The sequence below is a fragment of the Perca flavescens genome, chromosome 2 (assembly GCF_004354835.1).
Source record: "Perca flavescens isolate YP-PL-M2 chromosome 2, PFLA_1.0, whole genome shotgun sequence".
Lineage (NCBI taxonomy): Eukaryota > Metazoa > Chordata > Actinopteri > Perciformes > Percidae > Perca > Perca flavescens.
Window position 1 is genome coordinate 8,188,190 of NC_041332.1, and position 20,647 is coordinate 8,208,836.

The 20,647-nt window shown below is 40.4% G+C and overlaps 1 protein-coding gene and 1 long non-coding RNA gene across 2 annotated transcripts; both read left to right on the forward strand.

The window, feature by feature from the left end:
- The first annotated feature begins 812 nt into the window (after nucleotides 1-812).
- Nucleotides 813-2,350, forward strand: LOC114563465 (uncharacterized). The gene is made up of 2 exons (XR_003693626.1): nucleotides 813-1,115; nucleotides 2,146-2,350. It is a non-coding gene; the product is annotated as an uncharacterized LOC114563465 (long non-coding RNA).
- A 4,903-nt stretch (nucleotides 2,351-7,253) lies between these two features.
- Nucleotides 7,254-15,724, forward strand: LOC114546544 (B-cell receptor CD22-like). Its single transcript, XM_028565386.1, has 8 exons — nucleotides 7,254-7,257; nucleotides 8,916-9,260; nucleotides 9,455-9,667; nucleotides 13,645-13,905; nucleotides 14,184-14,271; nucleotides 14,400-14,454; nucleotides 14,727-14,817; nucleotides 14,915-15,724. The coding sequence occupies exons 1-8, from the start codon at nucleotides 7,254-7,256 to the stop codon at nucleotides 14,944-14,946; spliced, it is 1,089 nt and encodes a 362-aa protein (XP_028421187.1). The 3' UTR covers nucleotides 14,947-15,724.
- Nucleotides 15,725-20,647: the final 4,923 nt, after the last annotated feature.

A 20,647-nucleotide genomic window follows, 5' to 3' on the forward strand; every position in this document is an offset into this window, starting at 1 on the left:
CATAGTGATAATACAGCTCTCTAATTTTGAGCTTTTGTTCAACTAAAACAAGATGATTTAAAGAGTTTGTTATTGTTATCAAAGATGTCGGTCACCAATGTGAACTATTTGTCATGAATCCCCGACCGTGACACTTGTGAGTGATTGTGTTTGTGTTGTTTGTCTTTATGTGTAGTATGCTTGGGTGTGGTCTGTCTATTCGGTGTGTGTGTGTCTCCCTCTATCTCTCCGCTGGCAGTGAGTTTGGGGGCGTGCCTGGCCTGGGTCTTCCACACACCTGGCGCCGATATTACGAATCCCACTATGGCCACGCCAAGACCCGCCCTTCATTAGCATTCACACACTACAATTGGCCAGGCGTCCATGCTTACATGTACAGGTCCTATCCCCTGACCAATCCCCTAACTAACTAACTAACTAACTAACTAACTAACTAACTAACTAACTAACTAACTAACTAATTAATTTCTAGGAGAGACACCAGGTTAGTTGTGGAGGTGACCTTTTATTTAAAGTTTTTAATTTCCCGCTGTTCTTCCTGTCCAGTGGTTCTTTTAACCTTCTTTTAATATCTGGTCTTTTAAACAGCCCCCTCTTTTTTATGTAACCAAACCCGTTTTTTTAAGGAGTTCTTTAAAGTGTTTTATTCACACCAGTGGTCCCCTTGTGCCCGTGCCCCTCGTAGCACCCATCCTGGGTGCTGCGTTTTAAACCAAACCTAACCTTAACCACTCGAGGTGAAATGACTAACCCCAACCAATCGAGCTGCTTCGTGGGATTTGTAATTTTGCCAACTGGCGCTGATCCAATCACCACACCTGAACCTCATCCGCTTGTCGAAAGCGGTACTTAGGAACAGCCAGACATCCAGTCCTCGCTGGACCGTTATGAAGTAGGGGAGACCGGGGAGATTCACTCATTCCTGTCCTTCATTACTGCTCTTCAGGTCCCTCAACAAGCTGGTGTCTGAACGGCCCAAACAGTGGGATAAGTTCCTGCAGCCCACCATGTTTGGCCTCCGGACAAAGAAGCAGCTTAACACAAAATACAGCCCTTTTTATTTGATGTTTGGGAGGGAGGCCAGGTATCCCTCAGAGGTGCCAATTGAGTGCACTGTAAGTCACTAATGTTGCCATACATCAACTGAATTAGTTTTCTTTTCATCTATTTGCTGTATTTCCTAACTGTGATTTGTTGCAGGTAAACAAAGACAAAGTCAGCAAGGCCATGGGTCAAAGTCCGCAAGAGAAAGACAATGGTCGGTCAGGAAGATGACTTCAGGGTGGGGGACCTCGTGTTGAGGAAGAATGTGAGGCAGGAGCAGTGTAAGGGGGGAAAGCTGGAGGAGGACATGATGGGGCCCTACCACATCCAACATCTGGAGGGCAAAAGTGCTGACCTGACCTCAGAAAAGGAACTGAAGGAAAATCAACATAGACCAACCGAAGCACCCCTAAAAAATCATCTCAGCACCCCTGAAAAATAAAGTCCTTATCATTGTGATTTTGTGAAATCGTTTAGTGCTCAAACCTCATTACTTTTGCAAACCTGATTTTAGCGATGGAATAGGATAAATGAGGACAGGCTCAGCGCAGTTGTAGCTTAAAGTCAACAGCCTATCTGCGATACCCTGAATGAGGGCGCCTCAGCCTACTGTTCAGTCTGCGCAGATAACTTTGGGGAATTCGGTCGTCAGAGTATGGCTACTTTCAACCACTGAAAAGGCATGGCTAATGGAGTGAAAATTAAATCTAATTGAATGAACATTACAGTTGTAATATTTGTGGAACCAATCTGTGATCCCTGATCACAATGATGGCAATTATATATGAATTAGCCTGGCTTATTATTCACCACGGAGTCCAATTTTGTTGATCAATGTTAGACAAAATTGCTAACTGTAGGCAAATGTAGCTTAGGAGTAGCTAGCCTACGAATTTTTAAGTGTGCTATTAATAGCCTGCCGTAACAGCTTGAGCACCGCTAAAAATACCATATAGCGCCGCCGTTGAAGTTACCTCCCTACCAGACACTTTCTTATATTTAACTGTGCCTGTGTGCCGGCCCTGTGTAATCTGGCAGGGCCTCTCTGTGGGAGTGATACCTCTCTGGTCTTACCCATCTTTGTTTCCATCTTTGTTTCAGTTGATTGCAGATCTGGTGCACCTGGGAGCTGTGAGCTGATAAAGCTCCACCTGGTCAGACTAAACTCTCTTCTCTTCACTACACTCCAGACATCAACCATGGCCTGATCACCCCGCCTGCTACATCTTGTTTTGGGTTTATTTAAGTTATAGTTAAGTTCTGTTTAGTTCATTCTTTTGTTAAATAAATCACTTTTGATAATTTATGATGCCTCGCTCCCTCTTTTGTCATGGCCTTTGAGCCAGGTTGTGACACAATGCAAATGAAACATAAATAATTTGACCTGACTGGTCATCAGACTCATTCATATCAGAACTGGAACAACAAACCCTGACTCAGTCTGTTTCCCCATAGATGGATATATACGTTTCTTTTGTTAAAGAAAACATTCAGGTTCAGGTGAGAAAGTATAAGATAAGCCTTTAACATTATCCCACTGCATTGAACAGCAGCCCCATGTTCACATATGTTATAAATAGGTGAATTTATAAACTTTGGTAGCCTACATGTACATACTCTGTTGATTAGTCGATTACATTTGCCTTCTGGTTGACAGCACAAAGGAGTGAGGAGAATAGAGAGGGAGAAGGGCAGAGAGAGCATGATGAACAAGGTGAGGAAATGGCTAGGTAGCCTATAAGACATATATATATATATATATATATATATATATATATATATATATATATATATATATATATATAGTAGGACTACTGTGTTTTGTCAGTGATATGACAGAGGGAAGGAGAGAGGAGGATGAAGAGAGAGAGAGAAGGATGGAGAGTGGACAAAGAGAGGGACCTCGAAAACCAGGTGAGAAAGTGGACATATCTTATATGGGCAAAAACACTTCAAATATTCCATTCACATTATATTTACATATGCATTTCATGGAGGATGAGGCTCTTAAGAAAAAGAGATGTTGGATCTTCCCCATCTGGTTCAGAGGCATTATTAGATTAGATTATTCATCATTTAGCTGTATAACCATATCAGTTTCTATCAATGATGTAAATGAAAAAGTTAAAAATTAACAGCAGAAAAATGAATAATCCTGTCTAAATATATGTTAAGGCTTATTTTACCAGTTCAATGTATGTGCAGGGGTGTAGCTCAAAATTCTGGTTCCTGTAGAAAGGCATTTTCTACGGGCCCCTCCCCGCATCCACAGCTATTAATTCTAGCATCTTTTTGGGCCCTCCTCACATGAGGGTCCTGGGTACCCAGTCCCCTTTTCCCCCCAGTCCGACGCCCCTGGGTATGTGTGCTGCAATAATCACGCTTTGTAGTTTCAATCTTTTTTCACAGCAGATGCCTTGAATCTGTTGATAGTTTTTCATAATTGCATGTCTCAATCTGTCTATTTCTTTCCCCAAAACTCACCAGAAGTCATGATTTAAGGGTTTAAAAAAAAAAAAAAAAAAAAAAAATCTTACGGGGGCATGCCCCCGGACCCCACTAGCTTAAATGCTATCAACTTTTCATTAGGGGCTGAGCTCCCCCCCAAAGGTCGGATCCTAGAATCGCCCCTGTCCATCCATCAGCTCCTACACAGTCTCCAGTTGTTTTTATTATGACAGAGTAGCTGTCAAAATGCAAAAGGGATGTGTTGCTGATTTACACTGTAGATGATCTGTAATCTGAACAGATTTAGTCTCTCTGACTTCTAAACGTAACTATCAGCCACACAACATGTGGTTTGTACAGAATAAGCCTTTAAATCAGACAAATAGCAGTTAAAATCCCTCTAAATCAAAATCAATAAAAAGTTGATATAAAATGTCATCATGTTGAGTCGATTCTGAACCAATCAGCTGTTAGATCAGCTGAGAGGCCGGCATATCCCAGCATGCCCTGGGTCCGCCTGGGTCTTGCAGTCAGTGAAAAGCAACTGCGGTGCCTGCGTCTCAGAAACGGCCATGTGGGTTTTGATTTTTCAAATGTTAGGCCAAATGTTTTCGACTCAGTTTGTCTGTCCGTCTGTTTGTTCCTTCCTTTTTCTGTCTGTCAACAGAGTTACAGAAAATGTACTGGCCCCATTTTCATGAAACCTGGTGAAAGGGTGTAGATCGGCCCTAGGAAGAAACCATTACATTTTGGAGCTGATCCGAACTACGGTTAGGATACACAAATTATTTCTCACTTATATTAACATTGTGAGATAGGGCATTTGTGTTGCATGTGTGTGGTGTCGGAATAATCAGAAAAATGTGTTTCAGACTGGGAAAAATCTCACTGCATTAGCATTATGAAAGGTCTGCACTCTCAGAGTTTCCCTTCTAGTTTCCTGTTTTATCCCATTTTTTATACACACAGTTTATCCAACAGATCCACCTAAACAAGCCAAAGTCATTAAAAATACTTTTTACCTTATACTTTTACCACTTGTTTTGTTCCATGTCCATGTTTAGTTAACACTAACATGCATGTGAGTTTGTCAAACCTCAGTGTTCTGCATTTCTCTGCAAAGAGAAGCAACCTGACCACAGAGAGAACAGAGAAGAGACAAACTAAGAATAAACAATGATGTCATTTTCCATTCCCCTCTTATGATTAATACTCTGCTCTTCATTCTGTTCAATGTAACTGCCTCATGGTTCACAGGTCAAATACATTCCTGTTCCATCACTACACCTGCAGACTGTGTGACATCCTGAATCAGTGCACATAGAGATGAACTGTCTGTCTGTTTTTCTCTTCTCTTTATGAATGCTCTTTTCTGGTGTCGGTGGGATGTTGGTGGTGAAACAGGTTTTCTAACAACAGGTCAATATTAGTTTCTTACTCTCTTTTTTGAAGTTTATAGTTTGTAAAACAACATAACTTTATTGTGTTGTGGGTACTGTATGTACTGGCATTTGGCTCTTCATGCATATTAATGATCCAAAGAGGAAGGAAATGTAGTCTTTATCAGCCTGATATCTGTCTTCTGCTTACTGACAACAGAGGAGAGGCATCTTTAAAAAGACGACGTCCGTCTTCATTGTAAGTAGAAACAGTTTATTGATTAGTTTATTGATACTGTATACCTCCTGTGTACATTATTTTATCTGCTGACATGTTTTATTGTCTCACACAGAGAGATGAGAGGAGCAGCTATGAGTTTAACTGCAGCAGTGAGTGGATTTGTTGTCTTCCTTCTCTCTGTGTCAGGTACTGTATATCTACAGTTATATTCATTCTTTAAAAAGAGGATTCTGGGAAAATGTGGGACTGAAGGTAATGTGGAAATGTGTGAATAAGTGGATCAGAGTTGTGTGAAAGGTAAGGTTCAGAAACCCAGCTCGTCAGATAGTAGTTTGGTATACAATTGTGGAAACTCACCAAATAGTAGTTTTATCAATTTTGTTTGTTTTGGGTCAGTTGGATTTTAGGTGCATCTTCTCTTGTGTTGGCCAGCATCTTTGACTTTTGTCTTTTGTATGAAGTAACTGTGTGCTAAGCACTTTTACATGCTGTAAACAGAGAATATTGTGGCTTTTATTCAGAACTGTTCCCTCCTCACTCTGTGAAAACATATTACTGTTTAATCTGATAGCTCGCTTTTATCATGTTGATGTTTTTGGAGGGATATTAGTCTCACAGTAAAGTCATCACATACCGTCTCAACTTCTCTTTATTGATCACACATCTGAGCCCAACCCTGCTGGTTCCTTCTGTACTCTCTGACCTCAGTGTTCTGCTTTTCTTTTTACTTGACACACCTAATGCAACATCAACCTGACCTCAGAGTGAACAGAGCAGAAACCTACCAAGAAAACCAAAGACTGTAATCATTATCCCAAAGTATGTAAAGTATGGTATAATCGTTATGGCAACGGCTGTTGTATGCATGTATGTCTGTCGGGACGATTGTAATGTCCCAGGAACCTGTTCATGTCAGTTTATCACAAAACACCGATGAATTGGTGAGTGGGAGGCAACGCGATGATTTCCTGGTTAGTCAGCAATGGGTCCTCATTGGCCACGCCTCCAACACATCTGTCTCTGCCGCCACTTCATTCAAACACCAGTTAATCTGGAAAACCAGAACCCACCTGGACTACTTAACCTGTCACCTCGGTACTGCATTCACTGTCGTCAAACTGGTCTTATAACTTTAAAGATATCTTAGGGCGTTTTCACACCTACCTCATTTGGTCCGGACTTTTGGACTTTTCAGTTTGATCCGAACCAAAATTCCAGGTGTGAAACCTCCCCCGGACCACGGTCTGGATCAAAAGACCAAATTCTGGTCCGATTAAAAAGAGGCGGTCTCGGTCTGGACCAAACTGAACCATGGTCCGGTTTGTTTATAGTGTGAAAGAATTTTTTAGATGGTTCGGACTTTCGGACCAAATACAAGAAGCTCTGGCAGGCTCTCCTTGTGTTACAAGACCGGAGAAGCTCCTTAAAGGAATAGCTCGGTGCTTAGTGTGTAAGCTACATGAGAGAGTGTGTGACGGTGAATGTGCTCAGAGCAGACAGCTGTCGGCTATCAGAGCAGAGAATACATCAGCAACATTCATTCTTTAAAAGAGGGATTCTGGGAAAATGTTGGACTGAAGGTCATGTGGAAATAGGTGGGTAAGTGTGAAAGGCAAACTTCCCAGAAACGCTACAAATATTAGTTTTGTTTACAATTTTGATTGTTTTTGTGTGAATTGGATATCAGCAGGATCTTCTCTTGTGTTGGCCATCATCTTTGACTTTTGTATTAAGTAACTGTGTGCTAAGCACTTTTACATGCTGTAAACAGAATATTGTGGGTTTTATACTCAGTGAAAACATGTTACTGTTTAATCTGTTCTAAAGACGACCCTGGTTGTAGAAACAGCTCACTTTTAAATCACGGTGAAATTAATTTTAAAGGAATACTGGTCAGTGAAGTCTCCCATACCGTCTCAACTTCTCTTTATTCATCACACATCTGAGCCTGATGACCTCAGTGTTTTGCTTTTTTCAGTCTTCACAATTACCTCAGCATCAACATGACCACAGAGTGAACAGAGAGGAAACTAACCAGGAAATGTACAGATTCATATACTTATTATCCCTATAATGTATTATGTATGTGTTTTAAAGGTCGTAGGGGGTTAGGGGGGGATGTTGGTATAAAATATATAAATATGGGTAAGAAAGGACCAACAACGCCGCCTAGGTATTTGATACTGAGGCCTAGGACCTCTTTAAAAACTACAACAATTAAAAACTAAAAGTCAAAGATTAAAACAGGTCCTTTGTACCGGGGGACAGCAGTAAAACACGGTGTATTCAAAACAATGAGTAAAAACAAAAAGGAGTAAAACATTTATTTTAACAAAAGGATAAAACAATAAAAATTACTTAAAAAAACCCCCCAAAGATTTAAAAACTAAAAATCAAACTAAAAAACAGTCCAAACAGAACGGGAGTCTTGACTTTAAAATGTCCACAGGGTTCTGCTGGCAACCAGTTTCCTCTCCTTGTGCGGCTTTCCTCGGGCATAACCTGTAACAGAAAACTGCGGCCAGTAACACGTCCTTAGCAACTGCTACCACTTCATGACGTTTACCACCACCTAACACCGGTCTAAAAAGGGACTTATGCGGGAAGGAGAGGTTTCACTCTCTCACACTTTTTGCCGCTAGCGGACGGTGTTTGTGTTTCTTCGCTGTAGCTTCAGGGCTCTCTAAGGTTGTCTTTCTGTGTGTCTTCATCTGATCTCCTGTCAGCTTCACCACCTGTTCCAAATGCCCTGTCATATCTCAGCATCTTCACTGGTGTGCTCTCTCAGGCCTCCCTCATCTTCACCATGGCCTCTCCTTCTCCCATGTGCCCCTCTCTCCTGGCTCCTCTAAGGTCCTGCCCTTTTTATACAAGGGCCAATCAACCCCCTCTCACCCCCAGGCGAAAGTCATTAGCCTGATTAGGCCTGCTAAAATGTTCACTGGCGGAAGTCAACATTAAAAACACCACACATTTCAGAATAAAAGCATGCACTATAAAATATAAAAACACAGCAAATCCAATAAAAGCATGTACAAATAAAAATAGACTTCTGCCCTGTGACATATGTATATTAATAAATATCAGCTCTTCAACTTTCAACCTATTTAACTCTTCCGTTGTGTTTAGACTTGTCTTTGCCTGTTCACTTTGGTTTAATTCTGATGTAACTTTAAAAAGTAACATAAGTATTATTTTTAACAGGAGGTAGACTATAAATTAAAACATGTATGTTATGTATAATTCTGCTCTATCCTAGAAGAGTCTGGTAAATGTATTTTTTTTGTTAACATGTAAGAAGCACTTCTCAGGCTTATTTTTTCAAAACAATTAACACATATATTTAAATACAATAATTTAACACATTTTCCTGTGTCCCGACTATGATGAAACACAGATAAGACATTTCATTTGTGTTTAGACATCTGCTCTATCCTAGAAGAGTCTGTAAAATGTATTTGTATTTTCTTGTTGACATGCAAGAAGCACTGCTCAGGCTTATTTTCACAAATGTTTTTTTTAAATTAAATAACCAAAACCAAAACCAGAAGTAACACATATCCCTATATGTCCCAACTATAATAAACTATGATAAAACCTGATGAAATTCTTAAATACAGTTAAGTTAGACAGATGCTTGATGATGAACTTTTTATGACTTTTTTAATAGCTGCAGATAATTGGTCTGATAATTGAGGATTTTTAAGTTTGTCCAGGTTACCTTTCCCTAGATCATGTTGGTAGTATGATTGTTATCTGAAGTTATTAATTCATTGTGCTCTCTGATGTTCTCTGTGTTACAGTGATACAGGGTCAGTATGACTTGGGAGTGACTTACACCTCTACTCAGATCTGTGCCTTCAAGGGATCAACAGTGAACATATCCTGCAGCTACACATACCAATCCAGAATAAATGACCTTGTTACCAAAGTTGAGAAAAGATTCTGGTTTACTGAATTAGGTAATGGTGAAACCGTGGACCTGACAACAGTCTCAGAGTATTCAGGTCGTGTGCAGTATCACTCTGAAAACAAGGACTGTACTCTGAGAATCTCAGACCTGAGAGAGAGAGACTCAGCTGAGTACAAGTTCAGGTTCACAACAAACCAAGGTGGGAAATATATTGGTTCACCTGGAGTCACTGCAGGTAACATTTTTATCTACATTATTTAATAAATCACTTTCAAGTGTTCAATATCTTATGAAAGTGTATGTGTTGGTGGGTTCAGTCTAAAATGAAGACTTCTGTTCATTATTATTATTATTATTATTATTATTATTAGTAGTAGTAGTAGTAGTAGTAGTAGTAGTAGTAGTAGTAGTGTCCTTATTATTATTCAGGTCTCCAGGTGCAGGTGAGCGAGTCTCCTAACCAGGCAGATCTGAAGTGTCAGAGCAGTTGTCCTCTACCTGGTCGTCCTTCCTACATCTGGTACAAGAATGGACAGAACATTCAGGGACAAACATCTGATTATTATTCAGCCTCCTTTGATCCTGCAGACATCTTTTCCTGTGCTGTAAGAGGACATGAGGACTTCCCCTCTCCTTCAGTGTGTGAGTTTACTTACAGTCTTCCTCTGACATAACACCATCTAGTGGAGCCTTTAACTTTTTGTACTGTACCTTAACTGCATGTAACTCTGTGATATTTGGTGATAATTGTGCAGAAGTGAATGAAAACCAAATCACTAATCAATGATCTCTTATTTCCTGACCTCACTGTAAAGTAAAGCTGGAAAATAAGAGCTCACACTGGAAATTTGTCCTTAGACTTTTGTCTTTATATGACATTTTTCATTGTTAAAATGTGTTATTTAGTAATCTTGACCTTTTATTTTTAAAAATTAAAACACTTAACTGGTCCAGGTTTTAAAACATCCAAAAACATGAGTGAAAAGAATGAAGTCAGATGTTCATAAGTCCTGAATATTTACAAATTATTAGTGTTAGAAGATCTGTCTGATCAAGTTTCTTTGTGGAAGCGATGATGTAAGAAAATGTCACAGGAGGAAAAATCATGTCTGACACATTCTCATTATTTAAAGGTCCAATGTGTGGGAATTTCTGCCATCTAGCGTTGAGATCATATATCGCAATCAACTCTCTGGTCCCACGCAGTTAAAAGTACATATTACAGCTATTGTAGCCTTCACGCTTCAAAAGCCGGTCTCTTTCTCTTTTCGATATCCTTTTTCTTTTTCTGGGCGAAGAAGAAGACTCCTGTTCCTAAAATTTGGATTTTGAATACGTGTGGTCCTCCACGTTTCCTTCTTCAAACTTGCCGGGGCCGGGAAGCTACGATACCCGTTAGCAGCATTAGCACCTGGGAGTTTATCATGTGACAGAGAAAACGCGAAAGGTGGAGCAGTATGTCCTGTATGTCCTGTATGTCCCTTACCGGCTAACGTATTTCAAGATGGCGCATGAATATGGAGCGTCTACCCCAGTTCATGTGAATGCAAATGTAACATTTCAAGTCAAAAGGAATACTTGGAATTGATGGTGGTGGTAAATATTCATGAAAAAGGACAAGTTTGTGAACGGGCAACACAGATTTTGATAATGAACTAACTAAAACGTTACACACTGGACCTTTAATGCCCTCATGTATCTTATTAACCAGCAGAGGTCATCAGTAGACGTGACAGTGTCCAAACACACTGAACCTCAATCATTTCCTTGTTTACTTCACTGCGTCAGTTAGAAAGGATTAAACTAGTAACCATGGTAACAGGACACCATGTAGTTTCTAATATAGAGGAAATTTGAGCTCCATCACCCACTTTCTGTTTCTGTTAACTATTGTCCACTTAAGTTATGTTCCACCGGGAATACAAACTTGTCTTTAAATTAAATGTTAAATGTGTTCACATAAGATAAACTTTTCAGGCATTTTCTGACATTCTATATTTTAATTCAGTTCTTGTTAGACAGATGCACTGAAGTTATTAATTCATTGTGCTTCCTGATGTGCTCTGTGTTACAGTGATAAAGGGTCAGAATGGCTTGGGAGTGACTTACACCTCTACTCAGATCTGTGCTGTTAAAGGATCAACAGTGAACATACCCTGCAGCTACACATACCCATCAGCTGTAGGTGGTGTTGATACTACAGTTGAGCAGAGAGTCTGGTTTATTCAACAGTTTGTGGATCTGACAACAGACTCAGAGTATTCAGGTCGTGTGCATTATCACTCTGAAAACAAGGACTGTACTCTGAGAATCTCAGACCTGAGAGAGAGAGACTCAGCTGTGTACAAGTTCAGGTTCACAACAAACCAGGGTGGGAACTATGTTGGTTATCCTGGAGTCACTCTGTCTGTCACAGGTAACATTTCCATCTGAACGTTTTGTAATTTACTTACAAGTGTTCAACATCTTATGAAAGTTACCTGCGTCCGTGTGTTTTTATACATGTGTGTTCAGTCTTAAATGAAGACTTTTCCATATTCAGGTCTCCAGGTGCAGGTGAGCAAGTCTTCTAATCAGACAAAGCTGAAGTGTCAGAGCAGTTGTCGTCTACCTGGTCATCCTTCCTACATCTGGTACAAGAATGGACAGAAAATTCAGGGATACACGTCTATTTCTTATACAGCCTCCTTGGATCCTGCAGACAGCTTTTCCTGTGCTGTAAGAGGACATGAGGACTTCGCTCTCCTTCAGTGTGTGAGTTTACTTACAGTCTTCCTCTGACATAACACCATCTAGTGGAGCCTTTAACCTTTTGTACTGTACCTTAACTGCATGTGAAGTCCAATGTTTCCTGAAAGTCCTGAATAATAACAAGTGATTAGGGTTAGAAGATCTGTCTGATCAAGTTTTATTGTGGAAGTGATGATTGTGGACATCATGGAGGAGAATTTACCCAGCATAGGTCCTCAGTAGACATGACAGTGTCCAAAGACACTAAACCCCAAACATTTCCTTGTTTACTATCCTATATCAGCAAGTGTCAGTATCCATGGTGATAGTGGTTTAAGTTGTGGTTTCTGAGTTTGTAATATGTAAGTTCCACAACCCACTCTGTGTTTCTATGAACTAGTGTTGATTTAAATATGTTCCACTATGAAAACATACTCCTGTTTAAATGAAATGTTGAATGTGTTCATGTTTTCTCCTCCAGATACTTCATTTAAAATCTTTCTCATACCAGTCACACAATAAACAAGACAAGACAGCAATAAAAAAAGATAAAAAGATGGAAAAAAAGAAAATGAAAAAAAATAAAGAAAAGCACACATACACACACAAATGGAAGGTAGAGTCTCAGGGCCCTATCTTGCACTCAGCGCAATTGCCTTTGTACACCAACTCATGTATCATTCCTATTTTGCACTCGACACAAGGCGGACTTTTCCCTCCACAGATTCCCGTCGGTAAATTAGGGAATGTGTTTGCGCTCCCGGTGGCGGTTCAGCGAAAAGAGGAGGCGTGTTCCGGCACAAATGTTACGTGGTGATATTTAGCAGTTTCAGAAAACAATTCCGCCACTGACCAGGAAAAACCTGGTCTAAAGTCAGTGGTGCGTTATTCAGATGCTATTTTAGGGGCGCATGCTTGGCCATAATGTAGCGTGTGCACAATGCGCATACACTTCTCTCTTCTAAATGGACACAGCAGTTCCCATTTTTCTTCGTGAACCAGTGTCTTTACTTTCTGAGCTCACTAGATGGCGCTCTCTGTTCAACAAAGGGTTTGAAAACCCATTGAATTGCCATTCATCTAACCTTTTTCTTTGAACAGAGAGCGCCATCTAGTGAGCTCAGAAAGTAAAGACACTGGTTCGCGAAGCTTCATTTGACCATCACTAATTATTAGACTAGGCAAGGTTGCAGCTAAAAAAATAATATTACTCAATTGGAAGTCTCCACTGTCCCCATGTTTCAGGAGGTGGCTCAATGAAATGCAAACAGATTGTAAATGGAACAGATTCGTGAAAAATGTTTTTGATATTGCTTAATGAGACCTAAATGTCGAAGTTTCAAACATATCAAAGTATCAAGCGTGAAAGCATAAGTAGCTTTGTGGGCGGATCTCGGGCGCTGTTGCTATTTTACCGGTAGGGATAAATGAGTCTTGCGCCCGGCGCAAATCTAAAATGGGTTGGTCTGAAGTAGCTAGGTGTGGTTTGGGCGTCACGTGCAATAAACCAATCAGAGCGTTTTCAAAGCCATACCTTTTCAGTGGTTGAAAGTAGCCATACTCTGACGACCGAATTCCCCAAAGTTATCTGCGCAGACTGAACAGTAGGCTGAGGCGCCCTCGTTCAGGGAATCACAGATAGGCTGTTGACTTTAAGCTACAACTGAGCTGAGCCTGTCCTCATTTATCCTATTCCATCGCTAAAATCAGGTTTGCAAAAGTAATGAGGTTTGAGCACTAGCCTAAACGATTTCACAGAATCACAATGATAAGGACTTTATTTTCAGGGGTGCTGAGATGATTTTTACGGGTGCTTCAGCACCCCTAAAAATAGCCTAGAGTTACACTTTAACTGAAATGTTAAATGTGTTCTATGTTTTCTCCTCCAGATGGTCCAAAGCTTCCCTCTGTGTCAGTGAGTCCCTCTGCTGAGATAGTGGAGGGCAGTTTAGTGAATCTGACCTGTAGCAGTGATGCTAACCCAGCAGCTAACTACACCTGGTACAAGGAGAATGAAGACTCACCAAAAGCATCAGGACAGATCTTCACCATCACTGACTTCAGAGCTGAACACAGTGGGAATTATTACTGTGTAGCCCAGAACAGAAGAGGAAGTCAGAACTCCACCTTACATCTGATTGTTGTAGCAGGTAAGATTCTCCACTTTCACCTGCACAAAGACCTCTTTACTGTACCAGACCTGATTCACATGTTAATATGTAGCAGCCCATAACTGGTTACAATAAAATAACATTCCCTGTGTGTATTTCCAGACTGTTTTTCTGTAGGTGTGTTCAGGGAGGAACCTCCATCATGTCAGAGGTGGATGACACTGACTGACTGATTAACAGACAGTCTCACCTGGCAAAGAAATTCATCAATCTGATCCTACTAATGAAGTGTATCACATATCTGTCTATATTTCCAGGGAATTTAACAATGATAATGAATATCATCAGGCTGACTGTGGTGGTCCTGATGCTGATTCCTCTGCTGCTCCTGAGTCTGTGGGCGAGGTAAAACCAGAAACATCCTTCAGTTCAGTCACTGCTCTTTTATTTTATTCCACTATCTTTCAGTTACTTTAGATTAAGTATGATAAATGTCATACATTCTGTATTTGTTGTTGTTGGACTCAATCCAGGCAGAAGAAAACTCTGAGCTCCACCACTGGACCACATGAACATGTAGAGATAGAGGTGAGTAAGAGTGAGTGAGTGAGTGAGTGAGAGAGTATTGACATAACTTCCCCATATATCACTTGGCTCATACATGCTCTGAAAACTAAAGAAGGGGTGACATAAATGTTTAAAATACAACTTGCTGAGTAGAAACCAGTAATGTATTTGGTCATGACACAATATTTGCAAATAATTTACATTTAAATGTGACATTTTGTTTTGATTAAATCTTAGTATATGCAGTTTTCATGAACGAGGTCCTCATTTTGTCATCTCTCCCCATCAGTTAGACTCTTGTCCTGACTATGAGAACTTCTCAGACACTGCAGCACAGACAGAAGACCCAGAGGAGCAGGAAGACCTGGTGTGAAGTCCAGTCAGGTTAGAGCCTCCTGCATCAAATAAAACAGGCCCACTCCAGATTTACAGTCACAGTTCCATCCATAACTTTACACCAGTTTCATGTGATTTTCTGCAGATGCAGCTGAACCAGAGGCTGGACTCACCTGATGGAAACAAAGTAGTACGACATTGAAATATCCCTGAGGAGAGCGAGGCTGTGGAGGGTGCGGGGGAAGTGGATACATTTACCTTCAACTCCAGAAGATTTTATTGTCAGTTTTGAGTAGCAGCAGCAGGTAGGAGTCAGCAGCAGCATGTAGCACAACGTTTAGAAGAATGTGTTGTTGGCAGCTTGAACTGAATCATGTCGAGGTGTCAAACATGATTTATTGTTCAGATCAGCTGATGCTCAGGTGTTCTGTGACTTACTGATGTATATGCAAGCTTATTTTCTACTGCAGAGTTAGTTTTAGGCCATGTTATGCTTAAGGCTAGGAAGGATGCACTTCATTTAGTGATGAAAATGATTTGATTTTGTATGTGTATATTAAAAAAGTAATTATTTTGTAAATCTTAAAGTTCATCTGAAAAAGTTTTGGCATGGGATAAGGGGGAGAAAAAGAAAACAAAAAACAAAAATGATGTGCAACATACATTTTTTATAATATCTTATTTTGGTTGCTGGTGTCTTTGTTTTGCTTATTTTGCTCATATTTGTTTTCTTTGTTAGTTTTTTCCCTTTTAGGGTATATCATATATAGTATATTTATATAGCATGTGCTGTGTATATAATTAGGCACACTTCAATCTTTTTTTAAAGTTAACTGGGCTGAGCCTTCTGTTGTGTTTTGATTCCAATGATTGCATAGAAAGGAGCTCATGCCTTTGAGAGTGGAATATGCTTCAGTAACTAATGATTAACTGTGCTGTATGTAATGCATTTTGTTTTTGGACTTGATTTGCAAATGAATGAATAAAATGTAAAAACAAAAGAGTTAGTCATTTTATAGACATTAAGGATTAAATTATGCTAAATGTATTTTTGAAATTCTACGTAATAAATAACTTTTCAAAACTCCTGAGCAGCCTCTGGGTTTGTACCTGTCCTGGTTGACAGAGCCAATAAAGTTGGTTCAAATCAGAGACAGTGAACTGAAATCATCACTTATTACTCCATGTACAGTTTAGATTTTCACACATAGAAATCAAACATAGCAGTAAGCCCAGTAAGAGCTTCCTACATGTTACATTTCCCAAGTGTTCCTGTCTGATTCAAATAAACAGCTTCTACAACAAGTGAAGGAGCTGTAAAAAGATTTATGTGTAAATGTGAAGCCTTTTCGGAATAAAAGTCCATAGTAATAGTACCACTCTCTAATTATGAGCTTTTCTTCAACTAAAACAAGTTGATTTAAAGAGTTTGTTATTGTTATCAAAGATGTCGGTCACCAATGTGAACTATTTGTCATGAATCCCCGGCCGTGACACTTGTGAGTGATTGTGTTTGTGTTGTTTGTCTTTATGTGTAGTATGCTTGGGTGTGGTCTGTCTATTCTGTGTAAACCAAACCTCTAACCACTCTATCTCTCCTCTGGCAGTGGGTTTGGTGGCGTGCCTGGCCTGGGTCTTCCACACACCTGGTACTGATCCAGTCACCACACCTGAACCTCATCCACTCGTCAAAAGCGGTACTTAGGAACAGCCAGACATCCAGTCCCTGTTGGATTGTTATGAAGTAGGGGAGACCGGGGAGATTCACTCATGCCTGTACTTCATTACTGCTCTTCAGGTCCCTCAACAAGCTGGTGTCTGAACGGCCCAAACAGTGGGATAAGTTCCTGCAGCCCACCATGTTTGGCCTCCGGACAAAGAAGCAGCTTACCACAAAATACAGCCCTTTTTATTTGATGTTTGGGAGGGAGGCCAGGTATCCCTCAGAGGTGCCAATTGAGTGCACTGTAAGTCACTAATGTTGCCATACATCAAGTGAATTAGTTTTCTTTTCACCTATGTGCTGTATTTCCTAACTGAGATTTGTTGCCGGTAGACGAAGACAAAGTCAGCAAGGCCATCTATAATAAGGAAGTCTGTGAGGGGCTGAAAAAACAGAAGGGAGTTTACAGAAAGGTGAAAGATAACATGAAGGCAAGCCAGGACAGGGTCCTCAAGAGAAAGGCAGTGGTCGGTCTGGAAGATGACTTCAGGGTGGGGGACCTCGTGTTGAGGAAGAATGTCAGGCAGGAGCAGCGTAAGGGGGGAAAGCTGGAGGCGGACATGATGGGGCCCTACCACATCCAACATCTGGAGGGCAAAAGTGCTGACCTGACCTCAGAAAAGGAACTGAAGGAAAATCAACATAGACCAGCTGACACATTATTTCCAGTCAGAGAGGATCCCTGCAAAGTTGACTAAGGTGTTGGATCCTTCTCCTCTGGCTGGTCAACAACAGACACGCACAGACATACACAGCACCCACACATCCACCACACCTGCTACACCACCCACAACATCACAGCCAGAGCCTTCATCACAGAAGCCCCGAGCTCCATCCAAGGATACAAGAACATGTCAGTAAAAACAAAGTAGCTCCACATCATGCTTGTTGACACAATACCACACTGTAGTGTTAGATCATGAATAGCTACCTCACGATGGTGGGCAGAAAGTGTGGAGCCCTCATTATTGATTCTTATGCCATGACGTCCGTCTGGCATGGCATTGCTAAAGGTTTAAGATGGGTAAGTGGGGATTCTTAAATTTTAAATAGAGTGACTACTCATGGATTGTCTGTCTTTGTAACTTCATACATTTATTTTGTTCTTCTGTATGTGTAGTTGGAGCTTACACAGCACGATGTGGCAGCAGGGGCTGGATGTCACAATCACCACTGGACTCATTGTAGGTAATGTTAAATGTGGTTGTGACACAATATACCATCTGGTGTATGATGGGTCGTCATTTTTGTTACCATAGATCATGTACATTAAGGAGAGGAGAGCTGTATACTTGGACCCATTTGGGGCCACACCGGACCAAATCCAACACTACCAGGATGGGACAAGGTAACCTCTTCTTGGCTAAAGTCAAGTTGTCATGACAAAGACATCTCAGACAATGCTAACTTTGCATTAAATGTGTCATAATTTACTGAATGACACTTAATAACAGTCATGAACTAAAAATGAATCCTTCATGTTCATGAACGGTTTCCTGTCATAATAATGACATGTCAGTCAGTGTCATGTCAGTCTTATGAACACTCCTTCAAATAAAGTGTTACCTACACGAGAGCAGCCTTCCTGGAAGCTGTGCAGCTGAAGGAGTTTCTAACTAATTCTTAATAAATTAAATGTCCATTGTAAAAGTCTTAAACAAATAGTTTCACTCATGAAATGTGAAAATAAAGAACCAAAAGTGAATTTAAATGTGAATGAACAATCAGGGATGGATGGTAAAATGTCTCAGGGTCCTGATTCAGTATCTGTGTTGGCCCATTCAGGCTCCATCACTCTGAGCTCTCCCTCCACTGTCTGCTTTGAAGGCTGACTCCACCCAAACTACAAAGAGACACATTTTCTCCTTTACCTCCTGTGGTATCTAGACATGCAGGTAGTTTATCTTTTATTTGGCTGCATGCTGGGAGGTCTTAATGTTTTTTCAAATATTAGGCCAAGGAGGTTATGTTTTCAGATCGGGTTTAAACAACGTTTGTTCCTTCCTTTTTCTGTACTGGCATACTTTTTACCCCTTGTCTTTTTACATGTCCATGTTTAGTTAACACTAACATACATGTGAGTTTGTCACACCTCAGTGTTCTGCATTTAGCATCCTGACCACAGAGAGAACAGAGAAGAGACAAACTAAGAAAAAACAATGATGTCATTTTCCATTCCCCTCTTATGATTAATACTCTGCTCTTCATTCTGTTCAATGTAACTGCCTCATGGTTCACAGGTCAAATACATTCCTGTTCCATCACTACACCTGCAGACTGTGTGACATCCTGAATCAGTGCACATAGAGATGAACTGTCTGTCTGTTTTTCTCTTCTCTTTATGAATGCTCTTTTCTGGTGTCGGTGGGATGTTGGTGGTGAAACAGGTTTTCTAACAACAGGTCAATATTAGTTTCTTACTCTCTTTTTTGAAGTTTATTGTTTGTAAAACAACATAACTTTATTGTGTTGTGGGTACTGTATGTACTGGCATTTGGGTCTTCCTGCATATTAATGATCCAAAGAGGAAGGAAATGTAGTCTTTACCAGCCTGATATCTGTCTTCTGCTTACTGACAACAGAGGAGAGGCATCTTTAAAGACGACGTCCGTCTTCATTGTAAGTAGAAACAGTTTATTGATTAGTTTATTGATACTGTATACCTCCTGTGTACATTATTTTATCTGCTGACAGGTTTTATTGTCTCACACAGAGAGATGAGAGGAGCAGCTATGAGTTTAACTGCAGCAGCGAGTGGATTTGTTGTCTTCCTCCTCTCTGTGTCAGGTACTGTATATCTACAGTTACATTCATTCTTTAAAAGAGGGATTCTGGGAAAATGTGGGACTGGAGGTAATTATGTGTGAATAAGTGGATCAGAGTTGTGTGAAAGGTAAACTTCCAGAAACGCTACAGATAGTAGTTTGGTGTACAATTGTGGAAACTCACCAGATGTTATCAGTTTTGTTTGTTTTGGGTCAGTTGGATTTTAGGAGGATCTTCTCTTGTGTTGGCCAGCATCTTTGACTTTTGTCCTTTGCATGAAGTAACTGTGTGCTAAGCACTTTTACATGCTGTAAACAGAGAATATTGTGGCGTTTATTCAGAACTGTTCCCTCCTCACTCTGTGAAAACATATTACTGTTTAATCTGATAGCTCGCTTTTATCATGTTGATGTTTTTGGAGGGAGCCCAACCCTGCTAGTTCCTTCTGTACTCTCTGACTTCATTGTTCTGCATTTCTCTTTAGTTTTCACACTCAGCATCAACCTGACCTCAGAGTGAAAAGAGAGGAAACTAACCAAGAAATGTACTCTAATAATTACTATTATCTGTAATCCATTATTATTCATTCATATTCATGGTAACCCTGGTTTAATTCAGAAATATCTTTAAAATCCTATTAGTGTTAAATCTCATCTAAAGATGACCCTGGTTGTAGAAACGACAGCTCACTTTTATCACAGTGAAGATTTTTGGAGGTATATTAGTCTCAGAGTGAAGTCATCACATACCGTCTTAACTTCTCTTTATTCATCACACATCTGAGCCCAACCCTGCTGGTTCCTTCTGTACTCTCTGACCTCAGTGTTCTGCTTTTCTTTTTACTTGACACACCTAACGCAACATCAACCTGACCTCAGAGTGAACAGAGCAGAAACCTACCAAGAAAAGCAAAGACTGTAATAATAATTATCCCAAAGTATGTAAGTATGGTATAATCGTTATGGCAACAGCTGTTGTGTGTATGTATGTCTGTCGACTATTGTAATGTCCCAGGAACCCGCTCATGTCAGTTTATCGCAAAAACACTGATGAATTGGTGAGTGGGAGGCATTATAATGATTTCCTGGTTAGTCAACAATGGGTCCTCATTGGCCACGCCCAACACATCTGTCTCTCACACTTCATTCAAACACCAGTTAATCTGGAACACCAGAACCCACCTGGACTACTTAACCTGTCACCGGCACTGCATTCACTGTCATCAAACTGGTCTTATAACTTTAAAGACATCCTACAAGTTTCACACCTACCTCATTTGGTCCGGACTTTTGGACTTTCAGTTTGATCCGAACCAAAATTACAGGTGTGAACCTCCCCCGGACCACGGGTCTGGATCAAAAGACTAAACTTTGGTCCAATAAAAAATGG

What these genes read in the sequence shown, in the direction of transcription:
- LOC114546544 (XM_028565386.1), top strand. An exon ending in CTCCTGAGTCTGTGGGCGAG is followed by an intron (nt 14,272 to 14,399) that starts GTAAAACCAGAA and finishes GACTCAATCCAG; the next exon opens with GCAGAAGAAAACTCTGAGCT. An exon ending in ATGAACATGTAGAGATAGAG is followed by an intron (nt 14,455 to 14,726) that starts GTGAGTAAGAGT and finishes CCCATCAGTTAG; the next exon opens with ACTCTTGTCCTGACTATGAG.